The sequence below is a fragment of the Parasteatoda tepidariorum genome, chromosome 2, assembly GCF_982258835.1.
Source record: "Parasteatoda tepidariorum strain Cologne lab strain chromosome 2, Ptep-v5.0, whole genome shotgun sequence".
In the NCBI taxonomy this organism is placed as follows: domain Eukaryota; kingdom Metazoa; phylum Arthropoda; class Arachnida; order Araneae; family Theridiidae; genus Parasteatoda; species Parasteatoda tepidariorum.
The window spans coordinates 27,279,115-27,296,028 of record NC_141756.1 but is presented as its reverse complement, the minus strand read 5'-3'; the positions used below and the strand labels follow the sequence as shown (position 1 = coordinate 27,296,028).

The window sequence follows — 16,914 nt, the reverse complement described above, 5'->3', positions numbered from 1 at the left end:
TATAAAACGTGCTTTGTCAAATCTAATACAGCGAAGTCAATAAGAAAAGCAATACATTAATAACATTACAGAAAATTATCTAAAAAGAAGATGCAGTGGTATTAATTTGTATTAAAGCCAGAAAAGTAAATTTGCAAAACCTAACACCTAACCAAAACACCTTCTATAAACTGTTTTCTAAACGTTATAAAATTAATGAAATTGACAATTAAAAGAAAAAAGAAGTTGCGTTTTGAGGGTAAGCTTATAAGCTATAATTACAATAACTTAATTATTAGATAGGTTATATAAATATTAACTTAAATTTCTGTACCAAATTTCTGTACCATTAAAAAATGACTTACTTTAGTGAAATTTGCATTGCGTTTCGGTTCAAATATCAATCAACTTCCACAAAACTTCAACTGCCAATTTCAAGTTCTTTTCCACCCACTCAGACCAAGCAGGTGAGGAAACAATCTTCTTTTTGTGTTCTTTTATAAAATTAATTGCACACAATTTCAAATTCGGTTGATTGACCACATCAGAAACAGAAACCACTTCACAGACGTTCTCCAACGACAGTTTGGACATCAGTATTAATGAGCATCGTTTTTTCAAGTAATCCACTTGATATTAATCAGCCACCATCATCAGTCTCAACAATTTCTCATAATCAGTGTTGGTGATCGTATCAGTGTACAGAAACTCTAAAAATGATTGCAGAGTTTCACTTTCTACATCAGGAATATCAACAACGCCAGTCTGAGTTTCCAGCATATCTTGATCGAACATGGTGGAGAACACGGGAGATCGGGCTGACAGCAAGCATTTGTGAGCCGGTATGATTTTGTCATGTGTCTTCAATTTAACGTCGCTATGCTTGTCGTTCAATAGCATTTCTTTGAGATCCTCTTGTAGAGGTAAAGGAGAAACCATTAAACATGGAAAAGAACTATCCTGCGTCCGATTCTCAGCTCTTGAATCCAAATTTCCATCAGAAGTTATGATGGTACACACCAGAATGAACGAATACGGTAAGTGAAAACGTGATTTGTCCACAAGCTGACTTTTTTCAATCCAAGTCTCAAATTTCTGGTTTTCGACGGCTTTTTTTGGCAATTCACAATCTATTTTACGATTTCCATCACTCAATATTGATATATTAATTTCATAAGGTTGTAACGAATCCACTTTTTCAATTTTTATGTTGATTCTTTCATCGGAAGCGCACATAATAATATCTATTTGAGTAGATTCATGAAATGGAACTTTTACTTTCTTTGACCAGATTTCTGGACCAAAAATATTTATTTTCCACTGTGTATGGATTACAGTTGGAATTTCCATCGTCATTGCTTGTTTTTTGTAGCTTGCGTCAGTTATGTGGCAGCGGACAGTAACTGTCCGGATTGTCGAAAAACCATAATTTTCCCGATACATTTCCCAGGAATTACTATCAAGAAAACTGCTAACTTCACTGCTGGATACTTTTGAAAAAGTGATATTTTCCTTTACGACTGATTTTAAAATTGTCCCATCCATCATATCAATCAGTTCTAATTTATATGTTACTGATATATTTTCAGATTTGTCGTCGTCATTCTGCCTGCATAGAAAACACGAAAAACAACCTGGAGGTGATGAATGATATCGGTGCAGTGTTAAATACCATTTTGTGCCATTCAATTGTTTAGCCTCAATAATTTTACTTTTTTTCTGGTATTCACCCATTGTATTTAAAATTGGACCGAGATTGCCGATTGTCAAGTTGATTGTAAGCACTCCTGCAGTTTCGTGTGACATGATAAAAACCTTAATACTTTGAAAATTTACAGTGTTTGAAGCCTGAAATAAATACTTTTTATTCCCCAAATAAAAACATAAACGACAACTTATTTGGTTTTTAATAAAAGATTAAAACATACAGATTAACCTTTGGGGTTATACAAAAAACAATCAGATGCATATGAAAGATCAGGAACATATTACTCATTTACGGACATGAGAATACGTAATTCCCTTGCTAATTGTCGATGAGATCTGGAGAAGGCTCAAAATGCATGTTTATGAAAATGGACTCGGCTCAAAATGCGTTTTTACGAAAGTGGACACAGCTAGAGCTTCGTAAACATGCATTTTGAGCTGTGATCAGTTTTGTAAGCACGCATTTCGAGTTGGGTTCAATTTCGCAACCATGCATTTCGAGTTAAGTCCATTTTCGAAAACACGCATTTCGAGTTATGTCTATTTTCGTAACCATGCATTTCGAATTATGTTCATTTTTGAAAACACGCATTTCGAGTTATGTCCATTTTCGTAACCATGCATTTCGAATTATGTCCATTTTTGAAAACACGCATTTCGAGTTATGTCCATTTTCGTAACCATGCATTTCGAATTATGTCCATTTTTGAAAACACGCATTTCGAGTTATGTCCATTTTCGTAACCATGCATTTCGAATTATGTCCATTTTTGAAAACACGCATTTCGAGTTATGTCCATTTTCGTAACCATGCATTTCGAATTATGTCCATTTTTGAAAACACGCATTTCGAGTTATGTCCATTTTCGTAACCATGCATTTCGAATTATGTCCATTTTTGAAAACACGCATTTCGAGTTATGTCCATTTTCGTAAACGTGCATTTCGAGCTGTATTCAGATTTACTAACTCACCGTGACGTAAGAATTTTTGTTAAACTGAATGAAAGGATGTAAAAAATAAATCTTAAATTTTGGTGTAAAATAACTTGAAGCATAATTACCGCATCAATAATATTTCTATATTTGAAATGCTCTTTAATCATTTCTCGAGTATTACATAAAATAACAGAGTGTATCATTTAATGTTTGTGTTATGACTATATGAAGCAATGTTGATAATAATTTTCTGAGAAATTAGTGCCAGTGGCAATAACTTTTATCTTAAATCTAAAATGATAATCAAAAGTATGATACTTCCCTCAAGTTAAACATTGTTTACAGAGTCTGTCAATTATAGAAACTTTTTATGTATTTAAAAATTAAAATAACTTTCTCCAATATATAAATAAATTGAAACTTTTTTTCCTTAGCTTCATGCAGCATTCGTCTATAAAACTAACCAATCTGTATCCACCTATTATCTTTTGCATCTTTTGAATTTTCATAAAAGAAGTGCGAAAAGGTGCTTGAAGATGCATGAAGAGTTCATATGATTAGGTGCATGAAGAATTCATATGTCTCAGTTTCAGATGAAACTGCCTCATTTTTATTGGGAATTGAAGCTCCATGCGATTGACGTATGGGTTTTTCAATGCCAAGGAGGGAATTAGATTTGTTAGCGAAAGTGTAAGAAGTGAGAAATGGATACCTAGTTTAATACTTAAGCGTTTTCTTTTCTTTTTCAGAAAAAAAGCAAATTAAGTTGGAATTTTATTTGTGTTTTCGCAATAAAATGAGAATTTTTTTCTCTCGTAAATATGCGGAATGGCTTAGCAGATTTTGATGAATTACTTTGCTCTAAAGATGCAGAATGGATTTTATTTTATTTTATAACCGTTGCTGAACGATAGTTCCAGTTTTGAGTTTAGGTATACCAGTCTTCAACTCCATTGCCTTGTAATTTTGAGGCCTATCCAGAAGACAAAAGAACTCTTGGATCAAGTATTGGGAGAAACTAAACTTCGTGGTGGACTTTTTGATGGAACTAACCCTTATTTGCTTTACATGGAGAGGAAAACCAGGAAAACCTCCCACTGTTAGCCTGATGGCAAGGCGAGATCCGGTGTTAAACGGATCCATGATCCGCTTAACTCAGAGTATATTTTACATCAGCAATGTGGTCGATGTGAGCTGGGAGCGGAATTAGTATAAACCAGCTATCGCCAGGATTCGAACCCCGATCATCTTATTGAGAGGCGAGAGTTTTAATCCCATAACCATCACGGTTAGCACAATGGACCATTGGTGACGATTAGGCAAACATCCTCGAGGATGATTCGAAGACATGCTATCACAATTTTGATCTTTATCATAGGGGATGACTTCCCCGCTTTGGTAGCCTAATGACCTACCTGTACGTGAAGTCGAGCCCTTTATGATAGAATAGTTTAATGAAACCGGATACAGCACACCCTCTCTCCCTTTTCAAGTTGATCAAAATGATTACCCACCCGCTGATTGTGATGCTTGACTTCGGCATTCTACTGGGCAGGAGGAGAGGAGATACCAAGAAGTGTGACATACGCATTTCGATCTCCGCAGATTAAATATTATTTTTTTTTAAATTTTCAATGGCAGGGAATACAAACAATAACACAGAGGAACAATAAAAATAGAAAATAACAAAAGACCGAAGTCATTTTCCCAAAAGCTCCCTCCCATGCCAATATCTTGCGGTCTCCGATTCAAGTCCGTGGAGCCTCCTACAGCCATGGAGGTGCTCTCTATTCATTGGTTTTCCAAAACCACACAGTTGACACTGAGGGTGATCATAAATACCTATACGATGTAGGTGTTCTCCTAGACAATCATGACCTGTTAGGAGTCTAAAGGTGGCTGCTGCATCTCGGCGAGGCTTATCTGGCACTGCCTTAATATCTGCCTCACTCCAGCTCTTATCCCTTATACTTTCTCGTAGGTCAACAGAGGCATTCAGTTATGGATTAAATATTATTACATAATCCTATTTTATAATTCTTTCTTCATATTTATTGGAATAAGTACTCACCTTCCCATTATTGTTGTTTGACTTAGAAAGTAGATTAAAATAGATATTTCGAAAGTTTAAAAGCAAAATTTAGAAAATGATCTGTAGGAGGAATTTTATTTCTAAACTGTTGGTATATTTTTATGTAGCGGGTCTTGTCATAAGGGGGATTGGGTGAGGTGAAACTTGACTCCTTGTGACTAAGATTAGGACAAGATCAAAACTATTGACAAAAAGTGTTTGTTATATAAAAATAATAAGAAAAGGATACTGTTTAATTTAAAGTATCATTAATTTAAAACATTATTTAAATCCCATTTTTTTTAAAAAATTTTGCTAAAATTTAAGAAGGTTCGTAAAATTTACAATAAATTATTTAAAAAAGAACGTTTAGTTCAAAACTGTCTATTTTCTATAAATTAGTAATCTCTATTTTTTTTTAATTCCTCACTAAGGCACTGAAGTAATTGAGGAGTATTTTCACTCCCTGGAGGAACTGTATTTGTGTTGAAACGCTTAAATTGCTGGAATTTTGATGAATTTTAACAAAAATAACACTAGTAGAGTTTGAGAAGGCACAGAAGTTGAATAAATTCGTTTAGTTAACGATTGTTACATTTATTAAATGTCGGTTTATAGTTTCTTTCTCTATGTACTAACATTTGAAAAAATTATGACTGCAAGAAAACATGCGCATATAAATGTATGAATGCCCGGACAAGGCTAAACTAAATCAGTACCTTAATTATTACGCCATAGATCTGTTCCAGAATCCTGAAATGAAAGCGTAGAGATGGGTTCGAATCCCATTATAAACTTAAAGTATTCAATTATTTATTTTCATTTATTGTTATACAGACTTGCAGACTTCTTCGCTCATTAAACGGTTCGGTGACCACTTTAATAATCCTTCGAAATACCAGAGTGTGTGTGTGGTTTCCGTCCTCGATATACTGTTTTAACATAAAGTGCTCGATTATAGTAAGTGTATAGTGCTATAGTAGTATAAGTGTTCGCAATCTAACACAAAGTGCAACCCTGGATGCAGCTATTTATGTATATTTATAATTTGTTACCAGGATTGCGTACTCATTACAAGGCTCGGCTTATGCCCTTGTCAAGTCTAGTCGGCTTATGTCTTGCCTGGATTGAGAAGGACGTCACAAACGACATTTACTGGGACACGAACCCTCTATCTCCACATTACATTAGATGCATGTTTGTAATGTCTTTCTCTAATTTGAGCAATCCATTCTTTAACTTGACTAGGGTTCATAATGTATGTGAAACAATACACAAATACAAATAAATAATTGGAATACTATTATTTATTTTTCTTTTATTTATCTATTTTTTTATTTTTATTCTTTTACAGCAGGTTGGTTCATCCGCCAAGCGCTGTTTGAAATAGAGGAAGTGGGTTCGAATCAAAGCTTAACCATGGATGCGTTAGTAAATATAATTTGTTTTAGATACATATACAGACTTGTGTGTTTAATGGCCTTTAAGCAGAACAGATAATAAAAAAATGAAGAAAAAAAACAGTACAATGATATTGAACCCATTATCTCAACCCCTCAGAGCATTTGGCAGAAAGACAACACCCCACAAAGAAGGCCCTGATAACATGCTTTTTATTTTTTTAATTTGCACCTTGCCCTTCAATATTGTTCTTCCGCTGACTGCTATGAAGTGTCGAACAGGCTTCAAATTCTGCTGTAACCTACTTTTTCTTGCTGCCATTCATTAATAGTTCTATTTGTTTCTCAAACTGAGAAGAGAGTTATTAAGCTGCTTCTTTGTAAATACAAATTTACGAAGACACCCATATAACCTTTCATACAAACCTTTAAATTTCAGAATAAAAATTTATTATTCCGCAAAAATTGCTAACTTATAGTTGATACCAATCGTGCTTAATGAATTGTAGTTTTATGTACAAATGGTAATGTGGAATTAGATATTTAATATACGGATATAGATGTTGCTGTAAAAAGATTTTCGCAGATCTCCGAAACAGGATAGTATCAATGAAAATTTGCATTTCTCTTTACACATTTATTTTATTCTAAATTAGTAAGTAAAATACGTTTAATATATTTTCCTTTTTGCCTTAAAAATACAACTTAAACATAAATTCGATAAAAAATAACAAATTTATGAAAACTGTAATGACTCTTAATAAAAGAAGTATTTTTAATCCGAGAAATTACACATAACATGAGTTTCAACAGTAATATTTCGTTTTATTTTTTAAAAAAAATAATGTTAATTCCCATTTTATATTTCGTCTTAATTGAACCTGTTTTATATTATGTAAATTCAGAACCAAGTAAAAAATTAAATGGAAAAAGGATGCAATATTATTATCAAATTAAAAATCAAATATTAACCGATAATTGTGCTTATAGTCGGGTTAACAATTTCTAGGACATTATATAAAATAAAAAAGATCATATTGTGATTGAATTCGTTACATTTTCTTATGTTTTGATAAGTATTTTTAAAGAGGCCATTTTTAAGATATCAAGAATGCCTGAAAACCAATTAAATGTTATTGTTTTTAATTCATTTGCTACTTTTTAAATAACTAGGAGATTCCATTTTTTCTAAAAAGTCTTTCTTATATCGTCGCTTTGAACTAAACCGTTGTATCTTAAAAAAGTCGAAAAATGAGATTTTGGGACATTTTGTTTAAAAAAAGTTACCTTTTTAGAAAAACAACCTGTTATCTTTATAGTTCCATAAAGTTAATTTAGAGAGCAGATAAATCGTCATCGCATTGCCGCGGTTAGCATTAGCGCGGAAAGTTTGAAATCGCTCTCCTGAAAAACTTGCTTTTTTGAATTACCACGGTTTAGTTTCAAAGCGACGATATATCCTAGTCATAATTTTATCCAAGAGCATTTCAAATCCTATTGAAATGAATGGTTTCGGAAAATAATCAACTGTACTTTACAAATATTTCAACATAGGAATGCAGAATCTTTCACAAAATAACTTAGTTTTAAAAAAATTATTAATGTCTATCATTTTAGCTCTAAAAACATAGGAGAATATGGAACTTAAACCTTTAAATTTTATATTTCTTTTAGGTAGAGATAAATTAGTTCTTAACAATCACAGATTTGCCATGGTGGAGTTTTTGAAACTGAGAATATGCTTTAAAACAGAAAAATAAAGTGTATTTAACGAGAATAAAAAAAAATTCATGCAAATAATTAAACACTCAGTAATGTAACACATTAAAATAGTGCGATAAATATTTCGTGCACTAAATTCTAGTGAAGGTAAGTGCACTAATGAAATAGACAAACTTACATTCTAGGAAAAATAATAAAAAAAGTAAAATGGGGCTCACCAATGAGCTCATCAGGAATTATTAAATCTCCTCAAAACACGTCAAAAAATTTGACATTTTGACAAATATGCTTTTTATATTATGTTAAAAATAACATTTTATTTATAACTTAATATACTTACTACGAGGCTATTGATTGATGTACCTGTTTAGAACGAAGTTTCTATTTTATTATTGTCAGTTGGGCTAGACTCCACGCATCCAGTATTCTTAGAAAAAAAGTTAAATATATAATACTTCTATTAGCAGATTTACAAAAAAATATGCGAATAAAATATCTAGATTGACGATACTTGGTGTTAAGAATCATGTTTAATATATAAATGAATCAAATCAATAGCACTAAGAAAATTGAAAAATGTTTTCCCTGTAAATAAAAGTGTCATTCTGTTTCTATCTTAAACTGAATAACTTTGTGATAATGATTAACATTTCCTTTTCAATCTAATGATAGTTTCGTCAAAATTTCAATAGCCAGTTTCATGTTTCTTTCCACCCATTCAGACCATTCAGGTGACTGAATAATTGTCATTTTGTTTGTTTTGATATAGTTCAATGCAAGCTGTTTTAAGGCTACTTGATTCACTAAATCAGCGACAGAAATCACTTCATAAATGTTTTCCGTCGATATTTTGGAAATCAATATTTTAGAACATCTTTCTTTCAAGCTATTCACTTGATATTTATCAGCCGCTAACAACAGATTCAAGACATGATCAAAATCAGTGTTAGAGAATATGTCAGTGTACAGATATTCAACAAAAGAGCGCAGAACTTCACTTTCTACATCAGGAATGTCAACAACGCCAGTTTGATTTTCCATCATATCTCGCTTAAACATGGCAGAGAAAACAGGAGATCGGGCTGACAATAAGCATTTATGGACTGGAATAATTTCATTTCCAGCATGCAAATTCAAATCAGTATGTTCTTTTTCCAAAAGCATCTTCCTTAAATCCTTCTGCAAAGGTAACTTAGGAATCTCCAACAGACCAAGTCCGACACATGCATCATTTTCGTAGGAATAATTTACAAATTTCGTTCTTGAAGTACCATCAGAAATAAAAATTGTACACACCAATTTAAATGAACACATGGAATATACATCACTTTTATCCTCTAGCTGGTTTTTTTCAAATGAAGTTTCAAACTCAGATGAGTTGAATATATGAGTAGAATTTTTTAAATCTATATCAATTCCTTCTTCTTTTAATATGAATATTTTGAGCTTCCAGAACTCCGCTAATGGTTGCTCCTTTGATTTTTTAAATTTTAAAAAAATTTTCCCCTCAGACGCAGTCAAAATTATGTTAATCGGATATTGTTCTTCGATTGGACATTTAACCTTTTTTACCCAGTCTTGCATTACAGGAACTGTTATCGTCCAGTTGAATGAATGTTTTTTCTTTTGTATTTTGGTTACAGCTTCACATATAACAGATTGTTGTTTGTAGTTTTCATCAAATAACTGACAACGGATCTCTAATATGTCAGTCTTCCAACTTTTCATATCATTTTCAAGTTGATCTACTTCCAGAAATTGAAACAAACCTCTCCCACGTTCATCTACGGACTTTCTTTCCATGGACGCCAATATTTTACCATTTGGATTGAGTATTTCTAAAGTACAGGATGTTGAAAAACCATATTCATTTTTCTCGCACTCCTTATTTCTGTATAGGAAGCATGAAATAAAACCAACATTTTCTTTGTCAGCTCCTTTTGGGTACAGCCTTAAGTACCATTTGGTGTCCTGGAAATCTTCAGTACTAATCACTACACTTTTCAATCTCTCCGCATTTTTCAATTGACACAGCGAATAATTTACAATTTTCCAAGAAAACGTAAATACTTTTCCAGACAGAGTCGGCATTATGAAACGCTTCTAAAAATATGGTTGTTTGTAATGAGAGCAGAATCATTAAAAGAACATTCTTTGTTCGAACACTGTTGGAATGCTTTTTGTTCAGTGTTTTCAAAAGGTTTTGTTTCCTATTGCTGACGTCATTTTCGCTGATTAGTCAAATGTCATAAAAGTTTTATCATTTCTCTAATTTCCTTTTTTCATCGAATGCATTTGATAATAGTTGATAGTGTTGGATTAATTTTGTAGATGTTAATCATTCTGAGTTAATAAATACTAAAGAAGCGCTTAAATGTTTTGATTGCTGATTTTTTTGGTTTCAAAATATTGACTAAAAAGACTACATTTCCATCATTTAGATACAGTGATGCTTCAAATCAGAACATCTGTACAAAATTCTCATAATCGATTTCTATATTTTGTCCACATAATTTTTTTAAATCGTTTTCATTTTTAAGATTCTATTTAAATAGCAATTAACAGACACTATTATAAAAGTGATAAAGATGTGTCTCATTGAAATGTAGCAAACAGGCCGTCCCACCATCCTTAGACGGAAGCATGGAGGTAGCTGGTTGGAATACCGTTGCAAGCCTGTATGCATCAATTTTGATTTACTCATTTATTGTTACATGCACATCAGTCTTGTGGTCCCAAATTTTGACTCATAAGTACTTGATGAATTGAAAATCCTGATAGCACAAGATAAAGAAGAATATTGCAAAGATGCAAGTTTATGGTGGGGTTCGAACCCGCTACTTTGACACTACAATGATTGATTCTTTGTATCGTCCTTCTCTAACTTGTGCTATCAGTTCTTCAACTTAATAAGGACTCATAAATCATGTGTTGTAATGACCATGCAATCACATATGTATTATAAGGAATAAATAAATAAATACTTGAAATAGTATTGCTTCCGCTCCTTATTGTTGTTGTTGTAGTTAATTTACGTCGCACTAGAGCTGCACGATGGGCTATTGACGACGGTCTGGGAAACACTCCTGAGGAGGATCCGAAGACGTGCCATCACAATTTTGATCCTCGGCAGAGGTGATGGCACCCCCGCTTCGGTAGCCCGACGATCTACATGTGAAGTCAAGCACTTTACGGTAGTCCAGTTTAACGAGGACCAATACCGCACACCCTCGGTCCCTACGCAGACTGATCCAAGTGGTGCCACCCACCCGCACACTGACCATAGCCAGTGATGCTTGACTTCGGTGATCTGCTGAGAACCGTGTCTTAACGATCAGTCCGCTGCGGGACTCCACTTCTTATAATGCATTATAGAATGAAGGTAGAATTTTCGAATCCCTCCGCAAACCTGGGTGCATCGTTTTAATATCCATTACTAACTCGTACAATCTGTTTTACGATTTTACTAGGGCTTACTTTATGATGAATACACAAATTTGCATTCATCTAAGTAACATTAAATAAATAAAATTGTTTTAGGTACTTTATTTACGCCGCACTAGAGCTTTACAATGGGCTATTGACGGCGGTCTGGTAAACATCTCAGAGGATGATCCGAAGTCATACCATCGCAATTTTGATCCTCCGCAGAGAGGGGATTACTCCCCTTCTTTGGTAACCCGACGAACGGCGCTCGATGTCGAGCACTTTGCCCGATACCGTGTCCTCGGTCCCTACCCAGGCTGATCAATGTGGTCACCCTCCCGTTCACTGACACCAGTGATGTTTGACTTCGGTGTTCTACTGGAAGCCGTGTCCTTACGATCAATCCACTCCGGGACTTGAAATTGTTTTACGTACATGTGCCCTTGTTAGTGTGTACAATACAAAGAATTACTTGCAAACTTTTACAAAATTTCAGGACAGATATCATAAATTTGAAAAAGTTTGCCCAAAGCTATTGCACCAGCTACTTCTATCCTTCAGAGCGTTTGGTAGAAGGACAATACCCTCTGTATACCCCTCCAATAGTCTCATATTCTTGGTTCGTGAAGTATCACTCTTCTGCTAAACGCTCTAAAGCATAAAGGTAGCGAGATCGAATCTCGGTATAACGCTGGATTTATATTTATGCTCTCCTGTTCAAACTTGTGTTATCTGTTTTTAAAATTGATATCGATTCCATTCTTCATAAGCCTTTCTTTGTATATGTAAATAAACCTGCATATGTACGCGAATAGATATACAAATCTCAGTACCCTAAAAAAAGATGCATAAAACAGATCTATCTCACAGGACATTATAATTAAGCTTTTGAAAGCCTAATTTATATCCCTTTTCGCCCTCTCTCTCCAAGTTAGTATTAAAATTAATAATTAATCATCATCTAACTCATATTAAACATTTTAATAAATCGTCATTTTAAATAAACCGTTGCACAGTAAACGGATTCTAATATCTGAAGCCATTCTATTTATTAAAAGGTCCACGAATAGCACAGACACAAAGTTGAAGTATCAGGATCAAAATTTAATAAAAAAGGATAGCCATCAAATTACCAAATAATAAATGGTTCTTTAAGGCAATCTCGTTATTTTATCGCGATTCTTTCAAATATGGCTTAAAAATAAGTTTTTCTGCTAAATTTACTCTTCGGTGTTTATTTTTATAATATGTGTGGGAATTAGAAACATAACGGATGATAATTATAAGTACGAATTGATTATGATTGGAAATATTTTGTGGTAGAAGGAACAAGAGAAATCTAGTTAGCGGTCAATAAAATATATCTGAAATCTTAATTTTAATGATAGTTGCCAGTTTATCTATTTATCTATATAGCTAGTTTATCTACGTGATATTGGCCTTCGTTAAACTGTTCTACCTTAAAGTGTTCGCCTTCATGCTCAAGTCATCGGACTACTCAACAGGTTGAAGCCCTTGCAGGGAATCGATCAAAATTTCAATGGCATATCTTCAGATCAACCTCAGGGATGTTTCCCAGACCGTCGCCAATATTTCGTTGAGCAGCTCTAGGATGGCGAAAATAAAATACTTACTGGTGTATCAACATTTTCGATAACGTTAAAGAGCAGTTTAAAAAAAATTAACAAAGGAAACTACTTATATAGTATTTACAAACGCTTTTGTTTTATTGAATATCTTGTCTAAGCAAAATTTGAGTATGTATAGACAAATAACCCTTATCGTAAATATTCTTTGCTTCATGCATTTTTTTATTAAGGAAATGTGAAGGGTGTTCCGCTGTGACTGCTCTTAATATGAATTCTTAGAATCCTTGACAAAAATGAATTCAAGAAAGTATACGCATTAAGGGTTTCAAATTAGTTTTTAAGTGTTGGGTTAGGCAGGTACTTTATATACTTCAAGCTGGAACTACACTATGGACTATTGACGGTGGTCTGCAAAACATCCCTGAGGATGATCCTGAGACATGCCATCACAATTTTTGGAGACAACTTCCTCAATTTACAAATAGATCTAAATTAGAATGAAATATTCTCCAGACTCTTGTACCTATGGTAGTGCTCAGTAACCGACTACAAGACTTTCGAATCAACAGATTTTACAAGAACGTGTGTTGCGTTTTCTAGGTGGGTCTTACCGGGGTCATGGATCGAACCCCGCCCCTCCGAACCGTAGTCCAATTCTCTAACCAGTGTGCTACCAAGGCCCATTTAAGTGTTGAAAAAACAAAAATGATACCGAAATCTGATAAATCACAGTCAAGGAAGGTCGATTCATTAAATATCAAAATTAGTTTAATTATCGGAGTCAACTGAAATATATTTGAACAACGATAATTTGATTATTAAAAAAATTTCAACTAAAAATCAAACTAATTTTAATAATCGATTCTGCCACCTTGTCAGATTTCAATTGAATTTTTAATCTCTTTCGTCTTATATTTGGACTTTTAACCCTCGCTGGGACTACATTTTGGTTTTCATTTTTAATTAACTATAATTAACATATTCCATTAACAAATAAAAAATACAAACATTTACAGCACTTTATTTCTACAGCATACACGAAAGAACTGTTCCATTCAAGTTTCCAAGATTGAAGTAACATAAAACTTAGTAACATAATTTACTTAACTTAGTACATAACTTAGTTTTACATAACTTAGTAACATAATTTACTTAACTTAGTACATAACTTAGTAACATAATTTTGAGGTGATAAACAGAGATGGATAATGTGTTCTTTAATAAACTTAAGAACTATTTCCACTATTTTTTAAACTTCGTAATTTTTCTCATACTGTTTAAATAAATAGCATATAATTGATTGAGTGTTGCAATATGATAAACGCTAAATAAAACTGATTGTCTTATAAATCAAGTTTTGACACTTAAAATTCAAATTAATAGAAGAAAAAGATAAAAATGCCTTTTGAGGAAGGCGAAATTATTCTTTAAGTTAAGAAGCAGTTTGCTTCAAAGTTATTGATATAATAAGGCATGCTATCTATTCAATTGACAACTTAGTCAAAATCTCGATAGCTAATTTTTTGCTTTTATCTACCAATTCTGTCTAATTAGGTAACGAAAGAATTAATTTTTTGTTTACCTTTATATAATCTAATGCGAAATATTTTAAGTCTTTCTGGTGAATCATTTCAGCCACAGAAATCACTTCACAAGCGTTATGCGGAGACAGCTTAGACATTAACAGCTTTGAGCATTCATCTTTTAAAATATTCACCTCATATTTATCAGCCACTAATATCAGCTTCAAGGTCTGATCATAATCAGTAATATTGATTGTATCAGTGTACAGAAATTCCATAAGGGCTCGCAGAGTTTCATTATCTACATCAAAAATGTCAACAATGCCAGTCTGATTTTCAACCATGTCATGATCGAACATGGCGGAAAACACAGAAGATCTAGCAGACAGCAAACATTTGTGGACTTGCATAATCTCATTGTTTGATCGTAATTTCACATCAGAATGTTTTTTGTCTTCATACATGCACTTAAGATCATCACACAGAGTGCGCCTCTGGATCAGAAACTGTTGTAATTCCTCACCAGAGATATTTTCCAGGAAAGAACTGTTACATACCATTTCCTTATATTCAGCAGGTGCATAAATAGTGCATGCTAATGTAAATGAACAAGAGTAAAGAGACCCTGTTACATATTCAAGTTGGTTTTTCTCAAATGAAATTTCAAATTCTGATGGTTGGAATTCATAAATAGAGTTTTGCAAACAGAGATAATCCTCTTCCTCTTTTGTTTAATACAGATATTTTCAGTTTGTGTAGTCTAGGTAGTGGTTGTTCCTCAGGTATCCTAATGTGTACGCAAATCTTTTTATCAGGTGCAGTGAAAGTGATATCAAACGAGTACGCTTCTTGGAAAGAGCAGTTTATTTTTTTCGACCAGTCCTTGTATGGAGGGACTGTAACGTTCCAGTCAAATACATACTTTTGCACTTGGATTTCGGTTCGTGTTTCGTAAAAAAATGGTAATTGATTATAAGTTTCATCGAATACGTGGCAGCAGATTTCTAGCGTACCCGTCTTCCATTTTTCCAGGTGATATTTTAATTCTTCAATTTTCATCAGGGAATATGGTCCTTGCCTAGAGTTTGTAGCGAAGTAACTTTGGGGAATATACTTCTGTTTCAAGATCTTGCCATTTGGATCAATTATTTCTAACATATAAGATATTTCAATGTTATCTTTGCAGTCATCAAATTCATATCTGAGAGAAAGTGAAATAAAATCTGAGAGGTTCGGAAACAAATGAAAGAACCATTTCGCATTTTTAAAATTGTTGGTACGAATAATAGGACTTTGTAAATAGGCTCCATTCTCCATTGAACACAATAAGAAATTTATGATTTTCCAGCAGAACGTAAACACTTTTCCAGACATGCTTGACGTAACTATTCTGTTCTTTTACGAAGAATTGGCACTTGGTTCCGTCACGTGGTAACCGCTGATACTATTACGCTAGATTTGGGCGAAGGATGTGAACAATCCCGAGAAAGGTTGCCAGTTGGCGACCGTATCATAAAAATATCAATATTAAATATTTAATAAACTTGATTATAAGGCTAGTTTTTCGCATTTTATTTTTTGAGTACAGGTATGTTTTAAGCTTATTATTTGAAGTATTTCTAGTAATAATTGCGATATTGCAACAACGTCAATATGCATAATGGTTCTTTTCATCTGACCATAAGCGCCTGCTATCATGGAATTTCTTTCAATTTTTTTTAACAAATTTACTCAGTATAAATCATTAGAATCGATATAAAGTATCCATCGTTCTACTGCATTCCACTTTAAATTTTTTTTCTTCTATATTAAAAATTTCTATTTATTCTATTATTTTAGTTATATTTAACCTTTTTTTGCATTCTATACAACTGTTTTTTCTACATATTATTAGGTAGAGAAAAGATAATCAGAAAATCAGAGTCCCGCAGTGGACTGATCGTTAAGACACGGTTCCCAGCAGATCAAGTCAAGCATCACCGGCTGCAGTCAGTGTGCGGGTGGGTGACCACTTAGATCAGTCTGCGTAGGGACCAAGGGTGTGCGGTATTGGTCCTCGTTAAACTGTTCTACTACAAAGTGCTCGACTTCGCGTGAAGGTCGTCGGGCTACCGAAGCAGGGGAGCCATCCCCTCTGCAGAGGATCAAAATTGTGATGGCATGTCTTCGGGTCATCCTCAGGGATGTTTCCCAGACCGTCGGCAATAGCCCCTTGCGCAGCTCTAGTGCGACGGAAATTAACTACAACAACAACAGAAAATCAGAATTAAAATTTAAAGTTGTAATTTTAATTATTTCCCACAGAGTGTTGCTTGTTAATTGATTTCAGTTTAATTTTTTTTTGATTTGATGTTTTTCATTTCCTTCATACTTTTTTTCTCTTTAAAAGAATTTTACGAAAGCTGTTTAGGAAGTATTCGTTAGTATATTATCTCTCAAAAAAGACAGGAATAGAGGCATCGTTAGTGGGAGATATTGCGCCAGATATCTAATAGAGTTTCTCTAGATTTATTACAAAAAATTTAATTTCTTATATTACATTGTTAGTCATTTTTCGAT

The 16,914-nt window shown here is 33.4% G+C and overlaps 2 protein-coding genes across 2 annotated transcripts; both read right to left on the bottom strand.

Moving 5' to 3' along the window:
- Positions 1 to 481: 481 nt before the first annotated feature.
- LOC107436339 (uncharacterized) lies at positions 482 to 10,509 on the bottom strand. The gene is made up of 2 exons (XM_016048017.4): positions 8,477 to 10,509; positions 482 to 1,889 (listed from the first exon to the last, which is right to left on the bottom strand). Exons 1-2 carry the CDS (start codon positions 9,906 to 9,908, stop codon positions 616 to 618), a joined length of 2,706 nt encoding a protein of 901 aa, XP_015903503.3. The 5' UTR covers positions 9,909 to 10,509; the 3' UTR covers positions 482 to 615.
- A 3,869-nt stretch (positions 10,510 to 14,378) lies between these two features.
- Positions 14,379 to 14,915, bottom strand: LOC107436286 (speckle-type POZ protein). Its single transcript, XM_087156522.1, has one exon. It carries the CDS (start codon positions 14,913 to 14,915, stop codon positions 14,379 to 14,381), a length of 537 nt encoding a protein of 178 aa, XP_087012648.1.
- Positions 14,916 to 16,914: the final 1,999 nt, after the last annotated feature.